The sequence below is a fragment of the Aythya ferina genome (genome assembly GCF_964211825.1).
Source record: "Aythya ferina genome assembly, chromosome: 26".
Taxonomy (NCBI): domain Eukaryota; kingdom Metazoa; phylum Chordata; class Aves; order Anseriformes; family Anatidae; genus Aythya; species Aythya ferina.
Window position 1 is genome coordinate 2,264,751 of NC_140324.1, and position 14,107 is coordinate 2,278,857.

General features: G+C 47.3%; 1 protein-coding gene across 8 annotated transcripts in view; it reads left to right on the forward strand.

Moving 5' to 3' along the window:
• Positions 1 to 963: 963 nt before the first annotated feature.
• ELAVL1 (ELAV like RNA binding protein 1) overlaps positions 964 to 14,107 on the forward strand; it is a 40,698-nt gene continuing 27,554 nt past the window's right edge. For 2 of the 8 annotated variants that reach the window (XM_084498646.1, XM_084498649.1), the window contains exons 1-2: positions 977 to 1,068; positions 12,013 to 12,196. In XM_084498646.1, the coding sequence (XP_084354772.1) occupies positions 12,025 to 12,196 (172 nt within the window). In that variant the 5' untranslated portion in view covers positions 977 to 1,068; positions 12,013 to 12,024. Of the gene's footprint in view, positions 1,069 to 1,539; positions 1,594 to 1,749; positions 1,854 to 1,893; positions 11,316 to 12,012; positions 12,197 to 14,107 lie in introns of those variants that run through there. The other 6 variants (XM_084498648.1, XM_084498651.1, XM_084498650.1 and 3 more) reach the window with 5 other exon arrangements.

Sequence of the window (14,107 nt, forward strand, 5' to 3'; positions counted from 1 at the left end):
TTTGTTTCCTGCAGAATGGTCAAATTTTACACTTACAGACTCCAGCACAGTAGAAAAGGTTAGATAGAAAGGGATGCCCTTTCCTATCAAAACTACGCTGGCAGTGGATGGATGGAAAATATGTGACAAGTGGGGCCCCTAAGGCCACTGCAGGACTTAGTGCATGGAAAAGAGCTGACCATCGTAGCTCCTGCTGCAGATCATCACTAGCATTTCACTTGCACAGGAACAGCTCACATCTGAGCTGCTCACAAACGCTCCTTTGTGCTCCTGCTCAGCGAGGCTCTCCCATGTGTCTGCGCTACAGCTGGCTCCCCACGTCCGTGCGGCGGAAGCCTTCAGCTGACCACAAGCACCACAGCGCCTGGGGCTGTCCTGCTGGAGCTTCTACTCAAGCCCTTGCGCTTCCCCGTGGACATGAGCAGTGTGGATGGCCTCGTCCCCAGACCACAGCGGGGACAAGCCCCCCTCGCTGCTCCTAGGCCCATTTCAGCTCCTAGGCCCATTTTCTGCCCCTGGCTCCCTGCTCTGCCTCCGAAGGCCCCAGCCCAGCAGGCCGCGGCCCAGCTCCGCTCCCGGCCCTTTCCGGAGCCATCCCCGCGGGGCCCCGCCGCCTTCCCGCGGCCCCACCGCCCGGCCGCTCCCCTCAGGCTCCAATCGGAGCGGGCCGAGCCCCCTGCCCACCGCCCAAGGAGGCTTCCTGGAACCCCGCAACCCCGGAACCGGTTCGAAGGGGAGCCCCCGGGTGCCCACCGGCCCGCACCCCCCGCCACAGCCGGCCGGGCCCCAGGCCCCGCTCCCCGCCGCAGGCCGCGGCCGCCTCACGCGTAGCGCCCCCCCCCCCCCCGCCATAGCCCGCCGCGAGCGGCCGCCCCCGGCCGAGCTCTTGACGGACGTCCCAACGAGCCAATGAGAGGCGGGGCACGTGCGCCAGGCAGCCAACGGGGCTCGGCGGGCGGGACTTGGCGGCTCGCAGGGGGGCGTGGCCGGCGGCGCTGCGAGCGGCTCTCGTTGTGCGCGCTGCGGAGCCGTTACCCCGCCGCTGCACGGCCCTGCCGAGCCCCGCAGGTGAGGCCGGGCTCGGCCGCGGGGCAGCGGCCGCGGGGTTCCCGGGGGGGGGTTCGGCGGAGAGAGCGGAGCGGGCCGGGCCCGGTCGGGAGAGGGCGCGGGGCGGCGGGGAGGAGAAGGCCGCGGCGGCGAGGCCTGGGCCTGCAGGGGGAGAGCTGAGGCCTGCGGGAGGCAGGGAGGGGCCCGGCCGCGGGGGGGCGCGGGGCTGCGGCCGGCGGGGGAGGAGCGGGAGGGCCGCGGGGCCGCCGCGGGGGGAGCCGGCCCCGGGGCTGCGGCTGGGCTGGGCTGAGCCCCCCCCCCCCCCAACCTCCCCTCAGGGGGTTCCGTCTCCCACCTCGGCCGCGAGCGGCGCGGCCCCGCCGAGCGGGGGGGAGAGGGGGGGGTTCCCGGGGGGCGGCTCTCGGCGCCGCGCCGCTGGGGGAGGCCGCGGGGAGCTCTCGGGGCCGGAAGAAGTCGGGGCCGGAGCAGCGGCCCGCTATTGTTAGCGCCGGGGGAGGCTGCCCCGCGCTGCGGCGCTGGGAAGAGGCAGGAGCGCGGCGGGGGAGGAACGGGCGGAGGGGAGGCCTCGGAGAAAGGGGGAAGGGGCGGCCCCGGGGGAGCGGTTCGTGGGGCAGGGGGTGCTGGGGGATGCGGTACGAAGCGCTGGGGAGCGGGGGGGCACTGCCGGGAGCCAGGCAGGGGCCTTGGGCCGAGGCGTGCTGAGGAAGGAAGCGGAGCTGGTGGCACAGAGCGCGGTTGCTTGGCTCCTGTGGCCCGCGCGATGGGGCAGCTGTGGAACAACAAAGGTGGGAAGAAGTGGGGAAGGTGGAGATTGGTCGCGATTACGAATTCTGGTTGGTTTTCTTGGCATAACTGGTTACTTCTCAGGGTCTCTGCGGTTCTGTTCCTTTTTCCTGGTATGCCATGAAAGTGGATATTGACTGCTCGTATTGCTCTGCTCTTACCTTTTCGAGTTCAAGGACCGTTCCTGCGTACTCATGTTTTTAAGCACTTGCCTTTCCAGGTCTTTGTGAACAGTTCACAGGCTCATGTATTTCTCTGTAAAACTGGGGCCCTGCATCTGTTCCAAAGACTTTATCAAGCTCATGTGATCGATGTGCTTCCTTAGATTCCCAGTATCTCCGGGGTACATCTGTTTTGCGTGATAAAGTCTGGGTTCCTGAGCTTGAGTCTGCAGCATGATCCATTGCTCTGTGACCGGCCTAGTTTCTGTTCTGAAGCAGTATAACTGTATTTATTTGTACGATAATGTGGATGAGTCTGTGGTTTGATGATCCGTAGTGTTCGATGCTCCTGACGTACAGAACTCTGACCTGCCCCAGCAGCAGGCTCAGCACTTGGTTCGGTTGGAATAAGAGCAGGAAGTCTTAAGCTGATACTGGGGTTAAATATATTGCGTAGTGAGTTTACGGCCTTAACTTATTCAGCCCTGGCGTGAGTGGTTCTGCAGCACCAGATAAAGGTGGTTATATGTGGCTTTCCTATGTGAGCTGTCTTAGGCAGTGCCAGGTTTGTGGGAGCAGTGCTAGTACTGAGCAGGCTAAAGGGAAGTGCAAATGTTGTGTGGGGCATCTTTCTGAGCTTTAATCACTTCTGTTGACTGCAGCCAGTGTTCGGTGCTGACATTAGCTTACCATGAAATGGGATCGGAGCCCTTAATTCAAGTACTTTTTCTCTTTGCTGGTTTGTGCATGTTCTGACACTTTTTCCCCCTGGAAAAACTCCTTGTCTTGACCCATCGGGGCGTATCATTATGTTTTCCGAATCCATTTTTTTTTAAGCTGTTACGCCTGCCTGTTTTCTTTCCTGAAGCACTGGTCTCTGCCACGCTTCTTATTTGTTACGAGCACTCTGTGAACAGTAAAATGTTAAATTGTAAAACAACAACGACAAAAAAAAAAAACAACAACAAAAGCTAACAGTAAAACATTATTAGATGTTGCACGGAGTATGTGTCTTGTGGATCAGCCACCTGTAAGGATGGCAGATTCAGTTGCAGAAAACTCAAGCATGCTGTATTTGCAGACTTGAGAAAGAGATGCTCAGAGGAGCTGCTCTTTTTGCGCTTCCAAGTACTTTCTCTAAAGCACGGAAGGCAGCTGTGGGAGATTCCCATCGATGTAAACGTTTAGGAAGAGTGATGTAGTCCCAGCATAGGAGAGGTGTTAAATTCTGCCTTCTGCTTAGAATGGGTAAGGGCACTTCTACTTCTTGATGTGCGGCTCTGTGATCTAGGCACCTGCAAGCTTCAAACTGCTGGCCTAAATGATCCATGTGATTATACAACATTGTTTTATGTAGGTGATGTGTGCAAAAATAGACTGTAAGCTTCTTTTGGTTGTTTTTTTGGGGCGTAGGGTGGAAATAAACTATGCTTAGAAGGCAGACATTCTTTGTGTATGTGATTTTTGCTTTTTTTGTTTGTTTTTCCGTGTTAGTAGCAGTGGCATAGTAAGTATAAATTACAATGTTCCTCTCGCCCACTGCTTCCATTGCTGCCTTGTAGGAGTGCAGCAGCGAGTTCTGGTGTCTCATCAAGCCTTCAGAGATGGATTTCCAGCTGCTTGTGTTGTGCTGGTGAGCCAGCAGGATGCCATCTCCTCCTCTTGGTACTTCATTTGCCATCCTATCCCATCAAAGTGAAAGTACCAGCTGCTAATCCAAGGATGGATCAGTGTGGGGGACAGCTGTTCTCAAAATGTGTCTGGAATCTGTAGTTTTTATGTCCTCCCCTCACCTACTGCAAATGTCCTGTGCATAGGGAAGGAGTTGTTCATGAATGTTTTCTCTCCAGCACAGTTCTTGTCTCTAGATGGTTTTTGGACAGTCAAACAACCTGGCAGCATCTGTAACAAGGAAGATGGCAGCATATTTTTATTTTTTCCTATGTTTGTAGTAAACAGGTAAGATCATCTCAGCAAGAAAAAGTTGTCCAGCTGAGTCTTCCCTGCTGAAGAATTCCGTTATGTTGACTGTCAGCATCTCTGTCCCAGTGACACAACAGCCGCGGAAGGTGTTGACATGAAGCCCTGAGCAGAGCTCTGAGCCTGCTCTCTCTGGCAAGGCGTACTGTTAACCTTGAAAGACGGGGAACTCTCAGATCGAGCTGCAGTTGTTTCATATCTGAGCTGCACAATTTCCAACTGGCCCTTGTTTGTACATATCAAGCAGAGATGATGTCGGGAGGCCCCAGTCCTCCCTTTCATGTTAAAGCAGCAGAGAGTGGTAATTATGGCCAGTCCTTATCTGATTTCTGACAGCATCCTAACTATGATTAATTTTACTCCTGTGAATTGAGTTAGTTCATCAGATTGGTGGCAAAATGAGGTCACTCCTCAGAAGAATGCAGCTTATTTTTTGTCCTCAAATGCGTATGTCTCTGGATGTCACTCAAAACACTGCCAAAAACATTTAACAGTCAGTGTATGGACATGAATAAAAAAACTTAAAAGTTTTTTTTTAGGCAAATCTGATTGTCAAAGAATATGCAGAACTATTTTTTTAATATTTAAATTACGATAGTTGGAATTTGTTACCTAGTAATACACTTGTAATAATATAAGTGTATGTCCAAACTTGCAAAAAAGAGCTTAAAATATGTTGTACTAGAAACCATTGATAGAGCAAATGGAAATGAAATCTGTTGAAATGCAGTAATAGATTTTGGTAATAGCCACTTCAGCTTGTGTAGAGAGAATATTTTGTCAGAACTGAGAAAAATGTTGGAATTTTAAAAACAGTCAAGCTAAGAGGGGGGAGGAAGTGTCTTCATTCCAAGATCGTGAAGGGGGTGAGAAATCAGTAAAAGAGATCTATTAACAGTGAGAAGTCTGCAGGACTGGCAAGCCGACGCAGTTCAATTGCCAGATTAACAAAAAGAGCTTACATGTTAGTGTGAAAGGAACAAAAGGAAGATACCCCGACAAGTTCAATTTATGTGGCTTAACACTCAGAGTTTCGGTGTAAAAGAACCTTCTTGGATAGGTTAAAAGGCAAACTTTCTTTTTTTTTTAAAAAAAAAAAAGTGAGCTGTGCTAGCATATCTCAGTAGGCTGTGTGGGTTTTCTTCTGGGGAGAAGAGAAATGAAGTACAAATGCCGAGTAATTCAAACTGAAAACAAAATTTAAATTTGTCCTGTTTGCCAGTTTGAAGCATTAGCCATGGGGGAGAGGAATTCAGAGACAGCTACGCAGTGGGGAGCACCGTGGACAAGAAAGAGAAATAGGGTACCAGTACGGTTTGTGGGAAGGACGGACACCTCGCTTTCTGCTTTTGAGTTCTCATGTGCTCTCAAACGCTGTGCCTTGAGGTTCAGGAAAATGGCAGTTCCAAGGAAGTGCAGGACTTGTGCTCAGGAAATGCGGTAGCTGCCAGTCGGCCGGAGCACTGCAGGCAAGATGTGAGGTCCACGTTCCTCCTTCCTGGCCGTGGGCTTGTTTGGGTAACGGCATTGGGCATCTCTCAAATGTGGGTGCTCTACTCCATATCTAAATGAATTTATTTGTAAGAAAATTCATCACCTGTCTTTGCAAGTATATTAAAATAATCTGATAAAAGACTTAAGAGAGATTTTGGAGCGTGACCTGTATTGTACACGCACGTACTGGGGTAATCTTTTGTGTTTAGTTACCAGGTTAAATTGAAGCTTTTTCCCCACGTTTTCTTCTTGAATTGAAGAGAGAAGCTTGGGCCTTGGCTTTTGGTGTTGAGTCAAGGCTGAAGTCCTCAGCTGTTTGGAGTAATAGTGTGTGAACACCAGGCAGGTGGAACGGCGCTGGCCTGGTGCTGTGCTGCCGCTGATGCGCTCAGGTGTCTGTGTGGGGTGCAGTGTGGAGAGCTGTTGGGGATAGGAGAGGAATTTGTGTAGAGAGTAGAAAAGGGTTTCTTGGAGATTGCGGGTAAAGAATCTTTGGTATTCATAAAACCAAAGGATCTAGATCAAGAAATGGGGAGAGGTATTCTGGCTGTGGAGCATTGAAAACTTTTTTTTTTTTTTTTTTCTGGAGGCATGTAGGCCTGGTGGAGTTTTTCTATTGGATTTGTTTGGCACTTTCACTGACATAGTAGTGTCCTTTTTGTTCTATTTCGGGTGCGATCTCCAAGGAAGACAGTTCAGTGGCTTCAAAATTGAGTGGTAGAGCAGTGTCTAGCCAGATAGCTGAGTTTGTTATCTGCATCTGAGTCACCCATGGCTTACAGGGGGGAGGTAAGGCAACGAATACCATCCATGAGCTGAAGAAACATGGGGAAGTCTCTTTGTATAGCCCTAAAGTTCTCCTTGAAGCACTCGTTCAAGATCCTTGAAGTCAATCAGTATATTTAAGAATAAACCCTTGAGACTGAAGTCTGAGCTCTCAAGACAGCCGACCATCAGACCTCTGCCAGCACCGTTCGTCTCGGTGCAGGTACCAGTGTTAACCCCAGCAAGGGGCTTGACTTCTCTGCTGCACTGTACCTGCTGGGCTGAGGTGTTGGGTCAGGGACCTGTGTCAGCACCCTTGGATCTGAGTGTCTTTCAGATGTGTTTTGGGAACTGCTGTGCCTAATGGGATCCGTTCCCAGTTACCTAGGGAAGGTGCCATGAACCCTGTGCCCCGGTACTGTACTGCGTTTGCCTGGCTCCCTTTAGCAGATCCTGGTGTAGCCTTCGTGCTTCTGATATCAGAGACGAGTATGTTCAAAGAGCTCTGACCTTGGGTTCAGCACCGCTGCTGTTAGCTCTCACCTGTGCACCTGCAGTGCTGCACAGCCTTCGCTTTCTGGAGAGCTACGTTGTGGGAGTGAGAATTGCTCGGTTGCTGGAGTGATAAGGCTTGCTGCCTGGATTTAATGAAAGTGCCAGCTGCTGGCGTGAAGGAGCACAGAACTCGTTGCTCAGGGGAGAATTTTAGGTCTTCCTATGTTCTGCAGTACCTAATAACATTCACGTTATCATCTGTAATCTGTAGAGGTGTCTGCATTCAGGTTTGTGAGCCCAGTGATCGTTGAACACCTTTGCAGACCCGTAGACAAGGGGAAGGTACAGCGAGCCTCTCAACTGTGCATCTTCAGGATCAGGCATCTTGAGAATATTCCTACGTAGGCCTTCCTTGTAGGACTGCCTTCTTAGCAAACATCTTGCAGTGAAAGACTTAATAGCTCTGAATCACAGGATTTTCGATGCAGACACCGAGTTCCATTTGGAAAAAGCTGCTCTTGGTCTGTTGCCAGAGCTATTTGTGTCACTTTTCTTTTAAACCTTCTGGGATCTTCTGCACCTTTGAGAAGGTGATCGTCAGGGTCATTGCAATGTTTCCAGGAAAAAAAAAAAAAAAAAAGAATATGCTGGAGAGCTTTTCAGTCTGGTCATGAGAAGGCAGACCTGGCTGTGGATGAATGAGCAGTCTTTGAAGCAGATAATAAAGTGCTGGGCTATGTGAATTTGAGCACATCCAAAATTAAAGGAAGATTAAGACATGGTGCATATGGCTCCTGTTGCAACCTTGACCTCCTAAATTTGAGGGAAAACAAGCATTTATAAGGCTGCGTTATTTTACACAGATTTTAATTAAATAAATAAATTTAGGAACTCCATTATGGTGGAACTTAGTCTTACAGTTTCCTTTTGGGGGGGGGCATGGAACTGAAGGTGTTTTTAGGGAAGGCTGCTGGGTGCCTTGGCAGTCTCATCACAGGTAGCCTTCCCAAGGGGAACTGGTAAGCCTGAAGATCCTTCCTGAGGTAAGCCTTCTTTCCTCCCTCGTCCCACAGCTGAGTGTGTAAGCGCGTTCACGCTTCTGGCTTGTGTCAACAAGGACTGACAACCATCAGGTAATGGTTACAGGCTGAGGTTGGGCTCTGGGCCTGGTTCTAATCTTACATCTCTGTTGACATTACTTGATTGTTCTTGCTTTGAATAAGGAACGTTGGGAGGTTGCCTGTGTTTCTTTTCTCAATGTGAGAAGAAACAAAGAAAAATTTCTTCTTCAGTGGGAGCGGAATTAAAAACTTGATTTCTGACGTAGCATTTCTCACTTCCTCCACACCGACCATTTTATATGGCTTTTTGGGAATTCTTTTCAGTATGCAAAGGTAAATAATTCTTCAGGGGCTGTTTGTATTCACACTGACATGAGATCTGTTCACCGCCAGCGCAGGGAGCAATTTCCAGCTGGCTTCCAGGATGGCCAGGAGGTATTTGGTGAGAGGTTAGGAAGGAAGGAGCATCTCATCAGCCCTCTGCTCCTTCTCCTCCTCTCTACTATGCCGTTATCACTTCTGCATGTTTTGTTCCTGGTATCCCACGAAAACATTTGCCAGGCCTTTATGCAAGGGCTTCCCGGAAGTTTTTTTTTCTGATGTCTGAGGAGCAGCAGATGGAAGGCTTCCTTCCCAGGCATTACTGTTTCTGAATCGACAATGCTCTGGGTACGCCGTGTTTATCACAGGGCACGTAGCTGCTAAGGATTGCAGGCAGTGAGGTTAGAGGCAGTGGTAAAATGATTTAAAGTTGATAGCCAGTTGCCAAACTCCTGTGAGTTTTGCTTAGTGCCAGAGCCTGGTAGCTTGCCACCGTGGTGTGCTGGGGAGTTCCCTCTGCTCGGTATCTGACTGGGGTGCCTCCTGCTGTAGGCAGCAGGTACCTGGGAGGAAAAGGAAGGTAGATTTAAGTTGCTGTGTATTTTAATGATTTCCAAATGCAGCAACTTCGTAAACTTGTTGGGAGGAGAATCTTGGCAGCAGGAAGGATTTGTTGTATCTCGGGCAGATTTGGTGGGGTGTGAAGGAAACCTGAACCTTCATACTCAAAGCTAGAAAAATCTCATCTCTGCTTCTTTACTTATTAAATACTCTTACCTGTAGTGTTTCGCTTTCATATTCAACCTGTTGGTGTGTTGTGTGCCTAGGGCTTGAATTTCGGGCAGGACGAAGGCGAACAAAGTTGCCTCCCATTACAACAATTTTGAAAGCACTGAAGTCATATGGTTTTATAGCTCCTGTGTTGGGCGAAGAAGGTTCAGGTGTTGGAGTGTCATTTAGCAGAATAGGAAACTGGTTTTGGGGCTTGTGCTCAGGCAGTTCTGGCAGAGCAGGAAGGGAACCTGTATGTAATGATATAATTTCACAGTACAGCTGAGACAACCGGACGGCTAGAAATCATCGGAAGGGGGGAGGCTCTTCCCCTGCCTTTAGCTTTACAGCTCTCCTCCTGCTCTCCTATCCTCTGGCATTAGCTCTGCTGTTTATCTTGTGAGGAAAGCAGATTAAAATTGCTGACACAGCAGAAATGCTTCCCTCCTGGTGCAGTTTTCCACAGCTTTAGTGATAGGACTGGGTTGTGCTGTGGGCAGAGGGGCTGCCCTTGCTCACACAGCCCTGGGGGCAGAAGGCTGATCAGCGGGGTGGGCGGCGAGTTTCCGAGCTGCCGGCTGTCAGGTTGCTTCAAACTGTACTGCGAAAAAGCAGGGACTCAATTTCAGTGTGAACTGTGCTAAATCTCAAATTAACATAACTTTAATAGCGGTTTATTCTAAAAACGGTGCACTCTGTTTTTTTCCCCCATTAAATAGCCTGACTTTGATAAGAAGAAAGCATGAAATAAATGCCAGACGTGACTTAACAGCTATTGGAGAAGGGACTGGGAATCCCTACCTAAAAGCAGTATTCCCGATCTGAATTTGGGATTTTTTTACCTCTTTCTGATTCTCCATGATTCTCCATCGATCTGACATCAGCAGTGTGGGTGCTGAACGTGGTTGAACTTCAGCAGGCCACGATGCGTGAAACAAAACAGCGCGTCGTGGCTGCTCAGGCCCTTAGTGAGCAGGGGCTGGAGCTTCACTGCAATCTGCGAGCCACTAATAAATCCATGGCTGTGTGGCAGCGTTAAGTCACCTTACCTGAGAAGCGTGTGCGTTCGTATGAGCGCTTCTAGCCCAGCTTAATACCTAACTAAGTTGGCAAACACGGCCGGCACTGGCACGTGGTGCTGCGAGGCTTGCTGACTCACTGCACCAGGACGGGCCAGGAGCTTTTGCATCCGCTGAGCCGGTGCTTCATGTCGTAAAATGTCCCTTTCAGGTGGGGTTGGCTGTTCCTTGGGTAATGTGAGCGCTATGGAGGGGATACTTGCCTCAGACGACCTTGTCAGCTGGGTTCTCAAGGAAGCAGTTGCTTTTGTACAGCATCTTGTGTGGTTCTTTTGGCCAACTGAGCACATTGCGGCTCTGTTAAGTCAATACAAAGCTCATCTTTGAGCCTGTGGTGATGAATTTCTCTGCAGTAGCGCTGTGAGTTTTGGTGAGCGGCAGATTTTGTGTTGAACTTGGAAGATTTGCGCTAATTCTTCAGGAGGGAGCTACAGTCGTGAGGCTGCTGCTGAGTTCCTGGTGCTTAGATTTGTCATCGGGCTGGCTGCTCACTGTTTCTTTTGGACATTAACGAACTGCTATGCTTAACGCTTGGATCTCTTGGTGTAGCATTCATTTACTTACATTCTGGAAACACTGTGGTATAAATCTGAATTTACAGAGGTGGAAAACAGAGTATAGCAAGCAGAGGCTATTAGCCAAGCAAGTGCTGCTAATTTGGCGTTGGTATTTTGCTAATGGTGCTCCTGTAGCGAGCACTTGGACTAAATGCCTTTATTGTAAAATCCATATCGCCCTTATTAGCGGAGTCTGGACTGGAAGCATGTTCATACTTCAGCATTATGGCAACTGTGTGGTGTGTGTTGACATCTGTATGCTGCTGCTGGGTCTGGGTGTTTGGATTCTGTGGCAGAATGCACAAATGGGGCTGCCCTGAAAGAGGAGCGCTGAGCCGAGCATCAGGAAGCCCTGAATTCACCACGGGTTTCGAGCAGTTTTAGAATTCCATGTGCTGTCTGTTCTGAAGAGCTGTTAACCAAAACTACATTGTTTTGAAGCAAGAATTGTGCAGCGCTCTCAGGCAGAGGGGATGAAAAAATGGCTGAGAACCCGAGTCTAGAACCGTCGGGCGACCAAGCTTCCTGGTGCCAGTGGCTTCCAGCATGAACGTGCCTGTCCGGGCTTCCCGAATCTGCCAGGCATCACCTTTTTTCTGCTCCAGGAATAGGGCTTAAGTATCCTGATTTTGAATTTTTCAAAGCAGCTGCAAAAGCACTTTTAAATGTCTAGTATTTTGGCAGGCCATGAAGAACGAGCAGCTGGGCTCTGTTGGGAGTTGGAGCTGTAGATGTTCTGTGGATCCGAAACTTCAGCCTCCAGCCCCTGCTGATGGCTGAGTAAGGCAGGGGCTGTCTTCATGGGATGGAACGTCAGGGTGTTTTTCAAGGCTTTCCTTAAAAAGGTGCAAAAATAGAAACTATGAAATACACAGCATGCACTGGAGTTAATGTTCCGGTACAGATGACTCTGTTTCATGTGTGCAATTAAGTGCTCACCAAAAGACAGCCATTTAATAATAAGTGTCTTAAAATGTGTGTAAAGGAGAAAACATCTAGAAGACAAACGGCCGCTGGCTGAAATGCTGAACTGCATCTAGTGGGTCTGGCTGCTGCTCGTTTCTGTGTAAGAGTTTTGGGCAGAAAGCTGGAATTAAGGTTGGCAGTTTTAATTCTGTCAAGTCAAGTGCTCTGAAATGGGGAACCTGATTATTAACTGTTGTGAGTGCTTTGCTGTTTGCAGGAATGTGTACAAAATCTGTCACAGTGCTTTCTGTCTACATTAAAAAAAAAAAAAAGACTTGAGCTCTTTAATGGTACGTGGTTTTCTAAAATGCCTTGCTTGCTAACTTGAAAGAATGAATTGTTCTGGGGTTTTCAACAGAAAATGTTTTGTTTTACAAGTGAAAAAAATATGTACAGTTGAAACAGTTGCTTGTTGTCAGTTTTCTAAAACATTCAAGCTTATTTCAGGTGGAGAAAGTTTGGCTTATTCAAACAAAGTTCTGGAACTTATTTGTGATTTTTCTCTTTGCAGATATATTATAAAATGTCTAATGGTTATGAAGATCACATGGCTGAAGATTGCAGGGATGATATTGGTAGAACAAATTTAATTGTGAACTACCTCCCTCAGAACATGACGCAAGATGAGTTGCGGAGTCTATTTAGCAGTATTGGCGAAGTCGAATCTGCAAAACTTATTCGGGACAAAGTTGCAGGTATAATATAAAAATAATGTGTTTTTTTACTTTGTGGCTCAACCAAATGCCTGAAAGCAATTTAATGTAGAGTATCTAATTTTTGCAAGTGTGTGTAACTACTGATGTGAAGACATACAACTAGAGTGATGTTATGCATAACACTCACTATCTAGTCTTATTTAGGATACTTCAGGCTAAATCCATAGGTTTTTGTAAAAGGTTAAAGGTTACAATAAAATTCCTACGTTTCAGCATCAGTATGCATATCTGCAGGCTGAACTTGGTCCCTAACTTACTCACTTTTCCTACAGTCTGAGCTTTTTTGGCACTAATTTACTTCCTTGCATATCAGAAAAAAATATGGAAGTAAATTGATTCTATTTTAATCAGTAAAAAGATGTGTGGTATGCGCCTGAAATTGTTGTAGGCCTTATCATTCTTCAGGAGTTTAACTCTTAAGTTCTTTAAATAGGATTGTTAGTAGTAGCTTTAGAAAAAAACGAGGAATGAAATATTTAGTTTGTGAAATATGTTTACTTAGAAACAGACAAGTGCTGGCAGAGCAGCTGGTTTCATAAGCTGGATCTGTTTACTTGCAGGAGTTTTTTATCTGCTCTGTCAGGATGTTTTAATCCTTGTCCTGTTAAAATCTTTGTTTACAAATTCTGGTTATTTTGCTCAGAATTCACGGAATCTTTGATTTAGTGGGAGATAACAATCATTATTGCTGTAAATAAAAGTATTTGTGCTGCTCACTAGTTGTGCATGCTTGTTTGTTCTTGGCACGCAGATGACTGCCTTATGGAATTTTCTGCTGCATGTGCTCAATCTTGGATTTCAGATTCTAGCAGTACTGATTTAAATCGTTATTTAACTCATGCCAAACAAGCCTGAAACTACTTCACCGTAAAAACTGCAAGAAAGCTGATAAAATGCGTGAAAATTTGTTGTGTTATTCTAACTGACATTATTTTATATGTTTCATAGTAGAAATGAGAACTGAATAACGAAAACCTTAGAATGTACTTTCAGCATGGCTTCTCCAATGTCTGTCTTCTCACCTGAAAGAAATCTCGAGACCTAGCTTCATGTGATAGTGCTCTACCAAAATCTGTACTTACGGACTGTATGAGTAAATTTGTCGTGAAATAGTTCCACAAAATAGTGTTTTCTTTGAATACTGAGCTATCCAAGTACTTAGCCTAGATGTTGTCATACAGTTTGCAATGCTTAGACGTAGAGGTTTGCTTTGGAGGCTACTTTTGCAAGGAAATAAGACCATTAGTTTTACTGATAGCAAGTCATTCACTAAATGACACAGGTAATCCACACCACACCGCAGGCTTTTAAATAAATGCAAAATCTTCTGTATGGGTTGTGAGGATATTTTAAATGGGAAGCAAAGCGTGTTAGCTGAAGTCTCAGAGTTTATTTAAGACTGTTCCCTTACTCTGGTAAAGTCTTGTTAACTTTAAATTACCAATCTCTGTCAAGTTCCAAGTTAAAGACCAAAATAGGTGCTCCTGTGCTTCAGGTTTTTCTTAACAACCCTCAAAGAATCAGAAGTAAGTCTTAGTTTGCATGCAGTCCTTGAGTGCTTGCATACAAAACCTTCACTCTTTAAAGTGATTGAAAGTGTTTAAGTCTGCATGGCTTATGTTAGTTAGGCCACTTCTTTTGTTGCCTCCCTAATTTTTCATTCACGTGCAACGCTGTTAGCCACAATTCCAAGTCATCTTCATGCTTGTTGATTGTTTTAGAATACCAGTGAATAAGAATCAGCTTCTTCAGGAACCTTCTAAAGATACCACTTCACTTTTTTTTTTTTTTTTTCCCCTTCATGTTTTCCTTACAATTTGTATATATCTGTGTTGTAAAACTCTACCAATCAGCCCCTGAAAAGAGCAGTCTTGCAGCAGAGTTCTGCTT